At 44.6% G+C, this 19,011-nt stretch overlaps 1 protein-coding gene across 3 annotated transcripts in view; it reads right to left on the bottom strand.

Moving 5' to 3' along the window:
- LOC111250942 (BTB/POZ domain-containing protein kctd15-like) overlaps positions 1-19,011 on the bottom strand; it is a 78,546-nt gene that overhangs the window by 22,047 nt on the left and 37,488 nt on the right. For 2 of the 3 annotated variants that reach the window (XM_022806955.2, XM_022806956.2), the window contains one exon: positions 15,601-15,744. The exons of the other annotated variant lie outside the window; for it this stretch is intronic. In XM_022806955.2, the coding sequence (XP_022662690.1) occupies positions 15,601-15,744 (144 nt within the window). The remainder of the gene's footprint in view (positions 1-15,600; positions 15,745-19,011) is intronic. 3 annotated transcript variants of the gene reach the window in all.

Raw genomic sequence — 19,011 nt, 5'->3', positions numbered from 1 at the left:
AAATCTATTAAAACTGCGTCTCCATGTAATGGGTGGTCCCGTAACATGTATTTGTCGTTCTTGTCGCCATGGTCGTTTTCACCTAAACGTATCTGCACGGATATATAAACGACGATTGCGTTTTTTTTTTTGCCTGTTAACATTATTTAGCATAAACTATCCACAACTGGAGATGCCCGTAATCGAAATCGTTTCAATGTCTGTGGACTGTGGAAACGAATACCATGACGTCAAATACAACGATTGCTATATCGGGGATTGGTCTAGGCCAATTCTGGCGAAACAAATCAAGCTTTCCAAATCTCTGCGTACGATGTCGGGTTACGGATGGGAAAATATCGATAATAATAGTAATAACACGGCAGCTAAATCGTACGTAGTGAACTCGAAATAAGTTATTTAATTTCTATATATAAATCTTGTTGTTAAGATTTCACAGCCTATTAGCAGTATACAGATTACAGAGTTGCAAACCATGTTGAGATCTTTATTTCCTTAACGTTCACGAATTCCATAGGTTTAGGCCAGTACTCTACCCTTCGATCAGGCGGCCATCACGTGCGGATTCGTCGCCCACGTTTACGATTTGCATCGTTCGGGCTCTTTCCTCTGATGCATATTTTATTCTCATGGAACAGCATCAGGCGAATGCATCAAAAATAACGCTAGCTACACTGAAATAGAGTGAAAGCTTTTGTGCCCCTCTTCCAGGTGGCGGCGGGCGACAAATTTTTAAGCTGCGAATCCTGTCAGTCAACAAAAGAGTCGATGGTAAATTGCATGCTTGTAAGCATCTGCAGGGCTCTATGAGTGGGCGTCATGTCGTCATCAAAAGAAGCGACAGCAAATGCCAACGATGTTTTCGGCCCTCGATCACTGATCGTCAGCACCGCGGCCGAAACGACCAGAAGGGTAAATATAAACCGATATAGTGTAGGGTGAACAGGCCAGAGTGCATCAGAAAGGCAGAGGTGTCCCCTTTACGAATCCGTCCGTTCCCGTGGGCTTACCTTTAAGCGACACCGCGTCGAAGATCGTTCTGCGCCACAGCTATTGGCTCTGCGCCTCGTGTCGGCCGTTCGCTGATTCGCCGCTGGGTTTGTCGCTCATCGCTCTCTCATTGCTTTCGAAACCGGTGGCTTGCGAGCTAGTTGACCGACTGTGTGCGTCTCCGGGTGCAGCGCCATGCGGCTGATTGCACCATCACGGTATTACCGTACACTCACTGTGTAAGACACTGAATCAGCCTCCGTATTTAATTTAAACGGTACTCTTCATTCGTTTCCCTTCTTCCTTTCTAGCCTCTCTCTTTCTCTCTCTCTCCCTCCGTTGAGCCTCGTGCTGGATACTGGCGCCGGGAGCGCAACCTGGCTTCTTCCTTCTCCTCACTTCTCTTCATGGGATGCCCCCACTCACGCGAGCTGCTGCCGATGCAACACGCCCTGTTTGATCCCCAGCAAGAAGCTGGAGGCTAGCATAGCCGCGCCTACGATCCCTTCGTTTCCTTCTAGTCATCGGTGGCATCTAGATAGGCTGCTTCCAAAGCTGTTTGGTTTGCTTGGGGACATCCAGTTCCAGCTCCCGGGTGTACGTGAATATTGTATTTGTCGAGGGCGCGCCTCCGGGCAGCTGGCGACGTTATCTACGAGGTACAGACGGGTAGTGAAGATGCACAAGGGGCCACAAACGGGTATAGGCAGAACTTAAAGCCATAACAAGGATTCGAGGTGGGGCGCAGCGTTGTCGGACTTGCGTCCTTAAAGGGCGTCGATAAAGAGTCTTTAAGAGCCTCAGGGCTTCGAACTGCTGTGGCTGCAGCTACGTCGGCCCCGAACCACGTTGGACGCTAGAAGCTGGCGGGGCCCCAGTACCGGCAGCTGACTGTCGGTACGATTCCCTATAAGCTCTTGTGAGGGCTAGGGGGCAAAGGGAAGGAATTGGAAGATGCGCGCGTGGAGATTGCCTTCGGCGACACGCCCCTTCCCCTCGGGCGCCGGCTGGGTTCCCGTCGCTCACCGCTCGCCGTCGGAACCTGAGCGCATGAGAGCGAACTGACGGGGATGGGAAATGGGAAGGGAGACCGAACGCTATTGGGATGCTGCAGAAGCAGCCGCCGCAACGCCAAAGTAGAGGATAGGTGGAGGAACGTCGCAGACACACAGCGGAAATTGAAGGTGTTGCTCGAAGGAAAGCCTTGAGGTGGTCGCCATGAAATGGGGCTAGCTCCGAAGACCGAGCAGCGGTAGTGCACTAGCCGTGCAGCAGTTGCCTACATGGTAGACCGGCGTAGTTGTAGGCAGGTAGGCGTGTAGGACTACAGGGACGCAGCGGGAGGAGGAACCCTGGTATAGATTCGGGTATAGCGACTAAGATATGGCCCGAAAAGTGCTCGCAAGATCCGTTACCATAGCACGCTTCCTTCAACACTGTCTGAGCTAAGCTACTCTTCGAACTGCAGTGCCTCACGGCAAGTAAGTGGATTTAGACGCAACCGAGTCCGAGACCGGCCAATAAGAAGATGCCTTCGAAGCCAGCCAGACCAGAGTAGAGAATAACAACAACAGCATCGCCATATTTCGAAAGGGCCTCACATACAGAGGCACGCACAGACACAACGTATGTGGAAATGGGGAGCCGTGCGATCTGTCCACGAGAACGGATAGAGGAGGAAAGACAGCGGGATAGAAAGAAGCGTTATAGCAGGCCCCGTGGAACTATTGAATGCATGCCAGTGGGCGAAGCGTACCGGCAGTATATTTGTGTCGAGCACGTTATCGGCTACGGAAGTCTAGAGGTATAGAACTGGCTTGGCCCATGTAACGCCATTCAGACTGACTGTTATCTCCGCCCTTCTATCCGTAGAGCTTGAATTTGATTTGCTATGATTGTTCATATACAGCAAGGCAGAAAGCTATTGAGCTTAGCAATGTGTATAAAGAGAAAATTGCATCCTTATACAGCGCTTGGTTTGCATGATGACGCTCTTCAGACACCGTTATCGCAAAGTCACTGCAGTAAGTCAACGTTATCTAAATAGCTGTGCGTGTTTCGCGCCTTATTTCTAAGTTATCAATAACTTAGAATATGTTTGGACCCTGGCTCACAAGTGTTGCTACTTCGGGGCGTCAGAAGCACGAGAACGCTAGTGTATGTTCGGCAAATATTCCCTTCATGCGGACTCGCACGCCGATCTTTTAGATTTTTACTTGTAGTTATAACATTTTCGTAAAAATACACCTTAACAGATATGCTACCTACTGAACACAGTTTGCTATCGCTTATAATGCTGGGCCATGCTCTGTTTGCGCAAGATAACATCTGTTGTCGAAAATATGGCAGCTATACGTATTTAATTGTATCTAAAACGTTTCTAACGGATCGTATTTGTTATAGCACACATATACAATGTGTCGAAACAAACCGTTTGTTAGATATATCCATTCTTAATTGAGTATAAAAGTAGCGATAATATTAACTGTTACATATAAGTCTAGGGCTCGCAAAAATTATGCTTCATAGAGCTTAGTGCTTACGGGCTCGTCAGGATGCTTACACCGTTTTCTACGATTTTTATCTTTTCGCTGCGTGCGAAACAAAGCTTTGTAGTTTCGCGTTTAAAACTATTTCCCAGATGTCGTCTATTTGACTCGATGCCGCATTATTGCTGGTGCGCCCGCCACAATCGCCGTCGTTGTCAGTCAATTTCACGGGCGTCGTTTGTCACGGCGTTCCGTTCGCCATTGCGTTACCTGGAGCGGCGGAAAATCCACCGTAGATTCATATCTAGCTGAGAGTTAACCAGAATTTAGCGTTCAATACTCCGGAGACAACGTCCGATAAATATGATTGTAAATTTATAAGGTTTTTCCTCGTTACGGGGCGCGAAAACGTTCTTAGCGCTTCCACCGCTGGAAGAAGGTTAGCAATGCTGCGGTTCCGTCCCGTCAAATAAACATTTTAAAGAAGAGTACCATGGGATCACTACGCAAGGCAAGTCAGAAGTACATATGTGCACATTCAAGTAAGGACAGGCCTACTGTGACTGACATGTTACACATATAACAGAGCACACAGGACGGGACTAAGCAAATGAAGACTGACCGATAAAAGGGAAGACGTTGACACATACGAATTAAGTCGAAACTAAATGAGATATTTCAGTATTCAGAACTATAAACCATCTTCGACTGAGATCAGCGCCGTGAGCGAACGAATGAGGCTTGGTAAAAAGTCGAGGAAAGCGTACTAGAAAGTATTTGCTAGCATGTGTACTTGGGCAGAAAAACGAACTAGGAACTGCACTACGAAGACAGGCCTAATTATGGTGCATAAAAAGGTTGCGCAGCTACGAGACCCAGTGCGCGTACTTAACAGCTTTCGTAGTGGTGTCCAGAGGGACTCCATTAAACAGTCTAGGCCGTGGGTCAGCCTAGAAAACTATTTTGACTACCGCTCCGAACCACTGAACATTTGTTGACGTGTTAAAAAAGTCCGAGGCCCATTTGTTTTCAAACCATCTCTAACATTGATTAGAAAAGTTCACAGTCAACGAATACGAAAATATGAATCTGACTAAGAGCTATGAGCAGTCAGTCGTGTCGAGCTATTTTTATTTATATAATCAAAGCTTGATATGTCTAGAACACATACACACAACTATAGGACGGCATTGTACTTTCGATGTGCATTTTATTCGATTATTCGAATACAAATGCCGTTTATTCTTGTAGACGTCGGGATCTGCTGTTGTGAACGGTGTCCCGTAAGACCATATTGAACAAATGCTAATTAGGCACATATTAGTCGATGTTTCCATATCTACTCTTACCGCATTGCGCCATATCGACAGCATCGTCCCATACCGTAGCAGCAGTACTGTTGTTACATGCACAATGATCTTCTGTGGGTCAATAATAGTTTTGTTACAAAATCGGTGACAGCCGTAGTCAGTGCAGCGATGGCATCGTTTCATACCCCATGGGGATGTCTTCTGGGGGTTTCCATAGGAGTTGTTGATGGCAGTCACGGAGCCACACCAACGCTACGCCCGGACACACCGGAACAGTCTTTACCGCTGTACGTTGAGCGTATCAGCGAGAGTCACCAATATGAGTAACAACTGCGACAGAAAACTACTGAATTTACCAGCTAGGCTATGACGTAACTCGTTGTTTCTATGACTACAATATATTTATTGGCTGTCAACAAAGCGCCGTAGTTACGTAACATTCGTTACCGCTCGGGGCTATATAGCATGACTATGTAACGGTGGGGCGTCGACGACAGGAGCCACGGAGGTTTTTCGTGTTGCTTCTGCTTTTCGTGTAGTTGTTGTTGTTGTTGTTGTACATGATACCAGAATTATAGGCCAATATATAGCTGTTTCGTTAATTTTGGGCTGCCGCCGCCACCGGATACAACGACCAGTTCAAACATGGCCCTTTCCTTATACACACACACACGCAAACAGATAGACAGAAACGTTCTTCTCCACAGCAAAGCAATGCATTGCCACACGTTCTCACAAATAGATTCGCCAGCGTTGTTTCATGCCGTTTACAAATTAAAGAAAAAAAAAACACCTAGATTAACACAGGTGGCAGACGCACAGACGCAGTAGTGGCAGCAGCTGCTGTAGCCACGTTGGCTCCCTAAGTTTTGACGAACGCTGGATATCACTGACGCCAGCGCAGGAATCACTTACCAATTACAAATCGACGCGATCACGTAAGCGGCGCAAACGCTGATGTTGGCTTGTTGCAAGGCCGATCCTACCAGATTGAGGAGGCCTCGGGGGGACATAGCCGTACGGATCCACTATGACATAATGATCGTGTAACAGGATCGGGTCGTTGATTGTGCGTTCTGGACGTCTCTTCTTGTTGCAGATGCTTCCGTCGCGGCCGTCATTATCGCTACCCCCGTAACGATTGACGTACCTATGCTACGTGGACGTCGCTGATCTTGCGCGTAAATAAAATCTCAAACTGATTGGTCACAATGAAGCTAATCAAACTATGGGTCCAATCCAAGAGGACGACAATGGGGTCATCGATGACGGCAGCATTAGTAGACTGTGTAAATGGCCAAAAACTATTCTGACTAATTGTAAACGAAGTGGAGAGAGAGAATCGTATCTATTTTTGTCACGTATGCTTAAGAGTATGGCAGAAATTACTCTATAAATGGTTGATAATATGCTACAATGATACAAGTCAACAAAGATTCGCTCACAAAATGCAGAACACGCAGATCGCTCATTGGCAGCACGCTAATTAGACGTGAAAAACCATTCGTATCAGGCTAGAAGATTAAGGATGATAATAATAATTAGTTGCCAAAAGCTTTCTTTAGTCTCATCTCCAAAGACGATCCAATAGACTATGAGCGTCCCTTGCAGATGCCCTGAAAGTGTATGCACCGCGTACCAAGTAGCGAGATATGCGGATGATCCTTTTAGAGAAATCCTTGGCCCAAGGGGCTGGCGAGTGTAAATATCCAGAGGCAGGCATAAAAACTACGCACAGCAAAAGGCTAAGTCAAATTTAACAATGACTGTTTGGTTGGTGTAGCATCTTCGACGACCTAACTTTCTCTTTCTGACCTAACCTCCTGATGTCCCTTCGACGGGGAACCGAAGGCGCATTAGGTCAGCGGCAATTCGATTTTATTCAAATGCTTCCGCTTCCCAAATGGCACCATTTCTAACTATATCTATAAGAACCCCCTGAGTTCTAGTAGAATAGGTATATAGGGTTAATATTTTTTTCTTAATGGGAGGTTTTTTAATGCTTACGCTCGGCATTCGGGTACCACTGTTCTTGAAGTGCATAATTACCATACGGCGTCCATTATAGCCACCATTGACATGCTGCGCCGTAACGTATCAGGGAATTGTAAAATCCTCGAATATTTCTAACGACTCGAGAGACCTTTAGTTGTTTTTCTTCAATTGGAGAAACTTTACAAACATCACTATAGTATAACCTTTTCTCAAACACAACTTGATTCATTGATACTGCAATCTGATAAAGCATGATGAGAGCCATCAGACTAGCTAGAGGCAGCTATGGTCAAACAGCGGCCAAAAGTACCGAAAAAACAAAATATTAGTAAAAATATATGAATCTAACAGAGTTGTTTCCAGTTAAAATTGAATACTAGGACTAATTCACGGTTCAGTTGCAAAGCACTAGTGGAAGCCGGCGGTTTTAAGCCGGACGATCTACGTCTTCATTTGTACCACCTCGTTAAATGGTAAGCTCCTGAAAATAATAAATTTATTATCGGAAGGAATTAACAATTGATTTGAACGGCTATTTGTTTGGATCGGTGTGACTTGCCAGACAGAACCCAGTTCAATGTCATGTAGAGTGCGCCACATACAGCCCAGTCAGAACAGCGAGTCCTAAATACGGCGCCGGATATCTGGCTATCAGCTGTGACAAAGCTGCCGACAATTTAAATGGTGTGACATAGTATAGTTCGTCAGTGTCAATCACTATTGACTCAAGTGCGTAAGGTTATAGCAGTGAGGCTGCATCCCTGTAGCAGGTCATCTCTGCGCTCTTCAGTGGTGCATTTCTTCTTGAAATCTTTTCAAACACTTGGTTACCAGAAGCTCTTGTCTACAACTGCCTTTGTACTTTCACGAGTAGATATACCGGAAGGCCTACGTCTGGATGGCTGAAACCTAAGTTCTGCAGACGAAACAATAAAGGCGGCATGGTCTCTTATAAGACTATCCGAACGATATAATTTGTCGACAGAACCAGGGACAAACGAAGATGGCGAACGCTGAATCGAACAGTTCAGGGAGGCAAACAACGCAGCCCGGAAATACGGCGCGGGGAATCTGTGGCGAGATGAAGGTCAGACAAAGGGAGCCGGTGGGGAGAGAAAAGCAGCTCCCGGTCAAAAAAAGCTGCTAAATGACACTATCGCTACACATTTTCCCTATGGATGTAGACTATACTTGTCATTGCGTTGTTGTTGTTGTTGTTACTGTTATCATCCATGTGTTTCTGCGCGCGCGCGCGGTCAGTGTTTGTTGTTGTTGGTGTCACGGCGGCCAGGTACCATGGATTGATTTGCAAATCAGCTTGCCCTAACTATGGCATCGGCGACGCGGATACGCTCACTCGTTCACTCTAGCGGACGTGATTTGCTAGCGCTGCTTGTCGATTGGTGATTGCCAGTTACCGATTTTGGCGACTTCACATCGTAGACGACGAACGCCGCGGACTTCTTGCCGCCGCCGCCGCCGCCGCCGCCGCCGTCGATAAATCGGCAACTGCCACAAAGGGGACGCTAGAACAACATTCAGGGGGTAATACAACGATACCGATTACACGGACGGTGTGTTCTGTAGAATTTGGTATATTTTTTTATTTGTTTATCATGCCTATAATGTTTCTTCTCGTTTTTGTCATCGTCTTTTTTGTTTTTATTATCCCATCAGAAGACAGTCAGTTGATATACACGAAACACACGGACAGATAATACACCGAGGTACACATAACGCAATTATTGAGATAAGAAAAGACAAAACAGGAGTTTACTGCCAACCGCCATGAACGTGTATCCGGATGAACAGCTGTACGAGATATGATCGTGGCTAGTAATGTATGTTTTCGTACTTGCAGTAAATGTTGAAAAATGTAATATGGCGGATCTGGCTAGCTAAAAAGGAACATTTTGAAGTCAAGTAGACTACTGGTTAGCATCTTTGCACTATTCAATCTAGTTTGCATCGACGATGTGTTTTAAGTTGCTAAGCATTGGCTAAACAGTAACCACGGTAAGGTGCTTCTGCAACTTACTTGAAATTAATAGTGTTTTCTATGTAATGGACAACGCTATACAGCCGGTGAGCGTAGATCGAGTATCATCGGTACATGACTAGTATGATATCGTGTCTAGCTTTACCGATATTGTTAAGAGGAGGCGGCGGCGGCGGCGCCATTAAATAACGATAACGGTAAGTAGAAAAAAAAGCCACGAGCTGCCAGACAGAAGCCAGCCCACGGGGCAATAAGCGCAGAGTTAGGTTTAGCGGAACCGAACGCTAGGGTTTCTTTCAGGTTTAAAAGATGCATTCTTCGGATAAGTCGACAAACTGTTGTCCAGCGGAACTGTAATTGTTTAGTAATACGCGTCAAATGTTTGTCTTGAACAAAAAAGAAAAACGTTAACATTACGGAAGACTCCTCAGAAGGAAATGGCGCTCTACGAGCCGAGACAGTTAGGCGTAAGACTATGAACCTATTTAGGCAAAATTTACAAGGCTCAGCTAGACTCGGAGTTTTTTATAGAGACCAGTATTCTAAATAGGAAACAGTTCTACACAGTACTTTGTGGTATCTTAAAAACGCTGCATTTAGTACATTGACTGCGGTGCGTAGAACCCACACGAATGAAGACAATTATCTAGAATAATGGGGCACACAATAGAACCCGTCAAACGGATTTATTTCGGCGTCTTCTTACAAACTACAGTCATTCACACTTAGTGTCCATGTTAGTTGGAATACGGAAAATTCCAGCTAGCGTACTTGCTGATTATGTTTGTTTAGTTTTTCTGCCTTATCTGCTCACTAACCCTTGTTTGCTGCATGTCCGCCTATAAAAGTCGACATATTTCAATACGCCAGGTAAGTTAAACTGCGATTACATCCGATATTGGTTGTGACTTGTATGAAAAATGAGCTACATTATTAAAATTTGCTAAGTTAGAGGGCGCGTCATAGATAAGTGATTGCAATCATTTTTGCCTAAATAAAAATACGAATGAAACTGACGCCGCTTCCTGGCTTTTATATAACATATAGCCTTTGATAACGGACACTTTAATCATTTCCATTATTGCAACAACTTCAGGAGAAGTTTTTATTAAAAGGGAAGCAGCTCTGATATTCTGCTTTAGACGTAGGCGTGTGTTTATTCATATGTTTTTATTATAATACACAGTGGTATACTTTCGTCCTGTAGTTACGATCTTCTAGTACCCAGGACGCTTAATTTCATATTCCGCTGTGTGGATCGTTTCACGATCCCTAGCGGCGCATGTTGGTTGGGATTCCACTATCTCCGAAGCCGACTGCTAATGGCATCAGCAGCGGCCTTTGAGGCAGTGGAAGGCCTGCCTTTTATGAGTCTGCAGTATCAGGTCAGTGCAACAAAATCGGCCGTTACTCTGGTGTGCATCCTTGTCGTGGGGTGCTTGTAGTGATGGGGTTGCTCGCTCTGCCTAGTAAAGTTGGTTCCGCTCTCCTTCTCCCACTGCCAATTTACTAAACTCATTGTCAACGGAGTACAAGGAGACGTACTTCTGCGGTCGTCTTCCTCAAGCTGGCACACGTTGCAGCCGTGCTTGTAAGCCTGCGCCCTAGCCCGAATCCCTCTGTGCAGAAAATGGCATGCCGTCAGGTGCCAAATAATCTTCTGTGCCCTGGCATAACTCTGGTGAGACACACCAAGGCTTCGGATGTTCACGTAAATACGCGTTCCAACTTTTTGAAACGCGACGGTACAGTGCGTCTTGCTCGATTAAGAATCTATTCATCTTTTTACCCTTCTCGTGATATAGTGATTAGTTATGACTCAATGTTTCGAGTTTTACGTCCGGTATCGCCGTCAGGCATTCCATCAGACGACTGGCTCCCAGCACGAAGCGAAGTCTGTCTATGCCCGGGCTCGAAGCTAGGCCACAACGTGTCCCTAGGATTAGCAGGCTAATACGCTGTTTACTAAGTTATCACGGATGCCTACCGGTAGCTTACCAGAAGGTTGGCATCATTGTAAAGATCTAGTGGTGGACTCTGATGATCGAGCTGGTATGCTGACCAACGGTTCAAGTTGCACTCCTGTGGTCGAGCTGAACGATACCCACATAATGCAGAGCGAGCACAATTCACTCAGGACCTTCCGGCCAGCAAGAACTAGACCCCTCTAGTATGTTTTGCACCACTCAGATGAACTCAGGCATAGGAGCCTACCTACAGCGCGGTAAGAACACTTCCAGGAAGTGCTAATCTCACGGTTTTCCGAATACGTCCCAAGAACACTCTGATCTGTAATTTCACACGCAGCACCTCCGTCAGAGACCGTTTATACTCACGAGCTCATTAAGTACCTTGCCAGCTTCAAGGAAATGATTCAAATAAGCCAATCTCCTCTAGAGAAAAGCGTTCACAAGTTTTATCTTGAAGCGTCTCCCGTGCACTGACCTCGAAATCGAACCAAACCTAGGTCACAAGCTAGCCCCACGACCTAGTCTGATGAACATTCTCGTGCCTTCATACCCTTCAAACCTCCATGGGGGTGACCTCAGATCAGCCAAGCGTTTAGGGAGCTCTTTCACGTTTTCGGCCGTGTGGCCAGCCATTCCGCCGGTGCCACCAAAATAGGACAGACCACCACCACCACCACCACCTTTGCTGTGTCGTTCACTGCCAGGAGCAGACGCTTCATAGCTATTCACTGTGAGTTATACGAATGTAAACGTGCATTTATCAAAACAGCTTATTTTTTTTATTACAATTATATACATAGTCGGTCGACCGATAAACTTATTGCCTACACGGATAGAAAGAGGCGAGACGAAAAAAAAGTATTCGCGATAAAAAGACAAAGGATATAAGTAACGAGTTACTGGGGTCTATAATTGTAGTTATTTGCCATTGGGAGTTAACATCTTCCAACGCCAATGCCCTCACATCAGATGGGTGAAACCAATTTCAAGTATGTCACGCGTAGCTGTTGTCATGATTTACATCCTGATGAAACGAAGAGTTCAATCGACTATAATTAATGTACTGATTTTGATTTGGAAATTCAGTATCTGACGGGCGTGGCGTCTCTTCTACCGCGCCACGACTACTGGGAAATTATACTGATTAGTTTTTGTAAATACCGTATCGTTTTTAATCATTATTACTTTATTACAGTATTACAACGAACTAAACCGCAGCCCGAAATATCGATTTAGAGCACTTATCACGTTAAGCTCTCTTAACGGAGTAGCGGGTTTGCATGGGGTTACAATGTACGCGTCTCCTTTAGCAGTTGGTGGCTTTCAATAAGCCTTCGTATTCTAATTTCAAGCAGATCTCTTCAGGTGTTAATGAATATAGATCTGTATTCAGGTCCAGTTTATGCGAATAAGATCAGTTATTTATATTTGAAATAAAGTGAGAAGGTGCGGAGATTTAGAGGTATTTATCTATAACAGACATCTAGATTTATTTCGTAACCCGTATACATCTATAGTGGGAGTGCATTGACAAGAGCCTTAAGGCCATTCGGACCTGTGGTCTCGAGCTGCGGAAGGTTTCGGTTGTCAAAGATAATGGACTCTAGCATCTTTAGCACAAAAGGGGCGAGGCGCCAAACTCATTTTTTGATTTTCAGTTAATGCTCAGTTATATCGCTTGAATTTTTCATTTCAGCTGTTGGCTTTCGTCGTGCCGCCAGCTTTATCAACCATTCCAAGGGTATCGGGGCTGAACGGGTTCAGCCCTCACAAAAAACCTGTCGGCTTTATTTATTTTCTGTTTGCTGTACTTCGCTATTGATTTCTTGAGCCTCATTTGTGACGACACCTGCTTCGCGCGTGTCCAGAACTAACTGCCACCAGCACCCCAACGGCAGACCTCAATCTGAATGAATATCTGTGTTCTGACACGGGTGGGTCTAAGGCCGCAGTTCATGGCCTTCTTGAGCTAGAGTCTAAATCATACGAGTCACCGTGCCACTACACTGAACTATGCAACCCTCTACACATGTACATATCTGAATATTAAATTTATAATCACACACATCTTTCTATGGAAGAGTCTTGTAAAATATATAGAGGAATTTCGAGTGTAGCAATGGATCTGATATGACTAAACCCTACGGGAATGAGAGCAAGGGTCCAACTAGTTAATAATGACAACGGCTGAATCAATAGACAGAAATCTTTTTTACCTAGAACGTTCTCTCACCTTTTGCCTATGCTTCTAATATGATATTAGGAGCAATTAATCACGATTATTTAATTACTGTAGCCAAAAAACTGCCATGATACCACCACGTCAATAATCCCTAGCGATCACTCGGTTTGACGGATTACGGTCGCCCCCGATCAGTTCGCTCAGCTGCTCTGTTGTTGTCCTAGCAGAGGGGATCGCCGTTGCTGTCGCTGTCGCGTCTGTTGCTGATTTCCGCCAAAGCTAACGTCGCTTTGCCTCCTCCCACTCCTGATTTACCCTACGCAGATCCTTTTTTTGTGCCTTTTCCTTTGGCTCGTATAATGAACCCACTGCTATTCGATCGGCCTTGTCTTCGATTTTCGTTGTCATCAGCTCGCCGAAAACATATTTCGTAACTGATTAGCAAAGAAAAAGATGCTAAAAAAAAAAAAGCATACCAATACGAAAATACGTATGTTGCTTCGTATCACACACTTACAAGCTCTCTTCGAGATGAGCGTGTACCGTGCGGTGCGGCTGTATTAGGTTCTGCTAGCCCATTTGGCTCAGCTCTGTGACCGTTGCAACGGTTACTCCCTTCGCGGTCGTCCTTTTGTATACTTTGCCCTTGTCGACCCGGCAAGCTCAAATAATACAGCTACGTGCAACCTTCTAGATAATGAAAGAGATAACAGAATAGAATAAAGTCGAAAAGGAAGAAAATCGAGATCGAGAGAAGCCGCATCGAATGAAAAAGAAGAAACTCAAGCGAAAAATGAAAGACGATAAGCTGGACAAGCAGTTGGATGAATTCGCGCATCCGTAGCGTTGGCAACACGAGCCGCCACCGAGTCTATGATTCGCTGTCGGCTATCAGTCGACGCAGGATCGTGGAAATCAGGATGAGCTTTGATGATTGTGACGCTAGCGGCAAAGATGGTGTACTATTGTGCGTTTCGTTCAGGTGTCCTTCCTATTTCTAAACTGCTTGTCAGGTTAGACACCGTTCAGCTGTCACGGCTGAATTCAGATCTTCTTCGACAGTCACTTCGGAAACATGAATTCGTCTTATTCTAGCAACCATCGTTCTCGGTTTGTTTGTTTCAAAGGAAGCTAGAATCGTGGTTGCAAAGGCGACTGGCATCATCGAAGTGGCATCGTTTTGACAAATCCATCGTAAACGTCGTAACTGTCTTTAAATAATTTCTTGTAACTTTTTCTTTCACCGTCCTCTTTCCTTTGCTCGCGCCCACTTGTATTTACGGTTTTTATACAACTAGGTTCTTCTGGCTTTTATCTCTGAATCTATTTCCCTTCCCTTTTTTGTTTTGATAGCAAATGTCAATGATTTGATTTTTGGTCGTCTTTGTTGCTGTCACGCAGCTTGTGGTCGTCTTATATAGTATAATAAATAGGGCAGACACGGGTAGCGCGTGTGGATAAGCGAGTCCATCGGTCTATTCTCTCAAGTGGCCGACTACTGGCCGCTCCGATTCGGAGTACGAGTCGATGCCAATTACTTCGGGCCGCACACCATAAAGAAGAAGACAACTTTGAACGTTGTCAGCGTTAGATGCGTCTGTCCTAATCTTGCGCAGTCGACCTTAGCGGCGACTGTAACGGAGCGTAAAGCTACTGGATTGGCGGGCACTATCAGCTGACAACGAAAGGCCGACTGGTGGGTTTCGTCTCGTCTATATTTCGCCATGACGCTCCAGCCGCTTCGTAAGAGCATCGTGCGCATGCAGTGGGGGCGGACCCATAGGATTAGCTTTGGGACACATGCTCCTGCGTAACAAAAAAATAACCGCTAGGAGGGTCTGACCACAGGACATCCGATAGCAATAAGTAATAGAAGAAAAACTGAATCGAACAAATGTAAATCATAGGCGAAAGGAAGATGCTGACAAAACCTTTACGCTGAGGAAAAGCCGTTTAAGATGCAGATACATTACTTATCCCAATACTGGGCCAAGTATATTTGACAAATTCTACAATTTGAGACCAAGGTTTACGACCAACGCGCAAGGACGGCATTGTTCTTTATATATATATATATATGTGTGTTAGATTGGATAGCATCTACGATGCGCCCTTCTGACTTCCAAACCTTTTTGGTGTCGATAATCTGTGAATTTTTTGAGTGCGCCGCAGATTTTCCGTAAGGAAACACAATCTTAGTATATTAATCAGCACTATCATGGCTGAAATGATTATTCGGTCTAGTAAATAAAAAATTAATTTGCAGACAGGAGTTCATCGCAGGATAAGTTTTTCAAGTCTATTTATATATAAAAATAATATTTTGAGTGAGCTTACGGCTCTTATAATAAATTGACGTAGTTCTCCTTGCTACAGGTACAGCATAAATATGCACCGATCATCAGACGCTTCGAAGATAGAATCTATTGGACCAAATAAAAAACAAAACTCTAAAAAGTCAGCATTTGAATACGCGTTCTTTCAACTGTGCCGTTATTTTATGGAAGTTTCCATTAAGACCACGGCTTGCATGTCTCAGCTTCATTGAAAGTAGGTTGGCAAAGATATTAACTGTCAGTGTTCTATAGAGACACTCTAAAAACAGCAAATGCTACCATCGAGGTCAGCAGATGTAGAACCGTGAAAAACCGGTTTCTTGTGTTACCTGGAAGGGTCAGGAGGCGAAGCCGTTGCGGCGGCAGCCATGGCCGCCGTTACAGCTGCTGCCGAGGCCGTGGCGGATCTTCGGAGCGCTTTCCGCGCAGGAAAATCTCCTGAGGTCTCCTTGGACAGATCGTGCGTAGATGAGCTGCAAACAAAAAGAACGTGCGACATATCACACAATCATTATACGCAAACATCAATAGTATCTCTTATAGGATTATTATCGTTGCAAAAATCCGCACTATTTATGATCAAATCCAGCGTCTCCCTAACTTAACCAGGTAAAACTTGTAGATGGTTGGCTATGGCGGAGAACAAAACCTCACTCAGTTTTCATTAATCTTTGCGTGACACGCCGATCGGAAAGCCTTTGCGAGACAAACATTCATTATACAACAATCCGATCCAATCGAGACTTCTGTTAGAACGATAGGAGATTCGTATTTAAACTATTAAGTGTTGTTTGTTACTGCACTTTGTCGTGGACGACGGCCACCTAGACTGTCACTCAAGCCCATAAAATTATGTCCATAAAAATAAACGGTATAACAATGACAATAACCACATACGCTAATTTATGTATTGGGCTTTAGCCCATTTACGGGATTCTTGTAGTACTAACATGGCCATTTTATGTGCGAATACTGTGGCGGCAGTTAATGTCAATTATATATTGCGGTAAAGATAAACGACGGCGCAATTTTTCTTGCAGGGACTATCCTCATTGTCACTCATTGTGATTCTGAACCCCCGAATTACCGATTGATCTTTTGAATCAGTTAAGCGGCTCACGACTCGGATCTTTGGTTGCCGGCCATTTCGTTACCCTCGGCGCTGAATATTATCATTTCGTTCGATTTCAATTATAGCAAGCTGTGTGGCGCAACTGGTCTTACAAACAAAAAAAATCTCTATATTCAGCTGAGTGATCATATCCTAGCTCTCATTTTCCGTACCTCCTAGATGCTACACGAGAAACCATTCCTCTGCATCACCCCGTTAACCCGTTCGTCGAAAGACGATCCCAACTTGATGCCAAGATAGCTAGCGGTAGTTAATTATTTTGATCGGCTACAAACGTCTTATCGAAACAATAGGACAAGTTGACCTGATACCTATAGGTTAATCAGACTTCTACTTCTTGTTGTTTTTGCCATCCCTTGGCCCTGTGCATTTACTTCTTCGCGCTAACAAAAACGTCGCACGAGTTCGTCGACTCGGACTGCGCACCTATAAAATACTACAAATGATTTTGAAGACAGATCTAATTCATACTTTTCCCAGGTCTAATTGACATCCTTTCTCTCCTGAAATGATATCTTCTTGGGTAACATAAGGTGTCCAAGTTTTATGATCAAATAGCGATGAAATTTCGATCCGACTGCTTCGCTCAGCGTACTCAGATCCACCTCCACTGACGACGGTTGTAATCGTTTCGGCTATATAATACTCGCTCATTTAACTTCGATTTTGTCAAGCCGTCATCTAATTAGCGAAGTACTTCTAGGCAACTGCTTCTATTTGTGGGGAGTTCCGAGTGTTTCTGTCCTCTGTTCAGAGGTTGCTGGCTCTGCTTGTCCACTCTTATGCCGCTGCTAATGTCGGCTGCCAGAAAAAACAAGCGAAATACTGTCTTTCATCTGCTTTGCTCTTTCAGACCAACTGCTCGTCATTGCATTCGTTAGGGGCGTAGGCTAAACCCCCTGAAGTTAATCTTCATTTACTTTTTAGCAATTCCTTTTTCGTTCGGCAAAGGGTATTCAGCCGGGAACCATTACCAGCACCGTATAAATAATCGCCATTATTTGTAGCCTCACAGCTTACCCCCTCTGTTTCGTGGTTTTTGCATCCTTTCTGCTGCTACATGTGCAATCATAATAATAATGAAGCAACAGTCCGCTGTAGTTTTTTTTTATTCCACTCTACGCTACTCGACCAGTTTCACCCCTATTCGAAATTTGTGATGTTGCTGTCTATCAAAATCATCATGCGTTGATTACCTTCGTTGTCTGTTGCGGCAGGGTCTGCATCTTCAGCAATGTCGTCAATGGCGCCACCGGCAGCATCAGCACCATCAAAACCACAATCATCATTGCAATCATTATCAGCATCGTCGGCCCTGTCCCCCCAAAAAAACAATGATATTTGCAACAGCAGCGGCGTCACTGTGTATTTGTATGTGCAGTTGTGGTGTTTCGGGCAGACGCAGCCTCAGGCGATGTACGCGAACGACCGCCAGACAGGCACGCATCTAATGTTGCACTCCACGAGTGAATTAACGAGGGAAGGATGGACAGATGAACACACAAGAAATGAAGCTGGCCAAATCAAGCCAGGCCGCGCGACGATGACGCTATGTTACAGGCGCGAAACATTTGAATCTTTCGCCCTATTAATCAACTCCTCAACTCAATTTGGCTCTTCGAGGGTCTCTCGGCGCTAAATACACATTCGTTACTGTTACACGAGGTGGCGTAGCAGTAGAAGTCAAAACCTGGCATAGCATTAAAGTCCCGTTTCTTTTACAGGTGATGAATAGGTCACGACAAGATAATTGTTGACGTCGATCAGTAGTCGCTCATCTTTCCGTCGTTTTCCGCGTCTGTGCGCTGAAGCATTACTCACGCGTTGTAGGTGTTCTGAATCTCGGGCAAAATAACTAGTGGCGTTCGCCGATAGAAAACCGCAATGAGGATCGGTGAATAAGTGTCGCCCCATAGAGTCCGGAAATATTTCGTCTAAAAAGAAAAACAGATCCTGTTTGATTTTCCGCCGCCTTCGATAAAATTGCATTAGAAATCAACTCATCCACATCCTGTAACGTTCGATCTGTAGAAAAAATAGGACTCTACTTTTGTCTATCTGCCTACTTTTTTATCATGTGTTTCACTTGCATTATTGGGGTGTTTACTATAAACAACAATGAATGAATACGACTACATATTGAACGTTTAACAGCGACCACATTTGAGTGTCTCAAATTGTAACTTCTCTAAGTTTCCCTTGCGTGTCTTTAGAGACTGTTAGTTGATTCGTAGTTGGCTGCATAAGAATCCACATCTGTGGGCGACACGTTGAACCGAACGCCTCTGTCCTGTTCACTTGTCCTTCTATAATTTTATCATTGGCAAGACAAGCACTCAACAATCAGCTAATTAACTGTAATTAACAGTATTATCTACATCTATCGTCTCACTCCCAGGACGAGCAAAGGCTCTGTTCATCAACCATCGTCCAGTAAAAACAAATGCTACTCCTGGCAATGTTATACAATGAAAAAAAAAAAACTTTCGATTAGTTTTAATAATGATTCAATTCATTGTTGTTGTTTATTGTTGTTGTCGCTATTATTGTTTCTGCTTTTGCTGTCGCCTATTGTATTATTATATATTGTATCATTAAATTTCGATAA

This window comes from Varroa destructor, unplaced genomic scaffold (genome assembly GCF_002443255.2).
Source record: "Varroa destructor unplaced genomic scaffold, Vdes_3.0 BEIS01000005.1, whole genome shotgun sequence".
Lineage (NCBI taxonomy): Eukaryota > Metazoa > Arthropoda > Arachnida > Mesostigmata > Varroidae > Varroa > Varroa destructor.
This window is presented reverse-complemented; position numbering and strand designations above follow the sequence as displayed.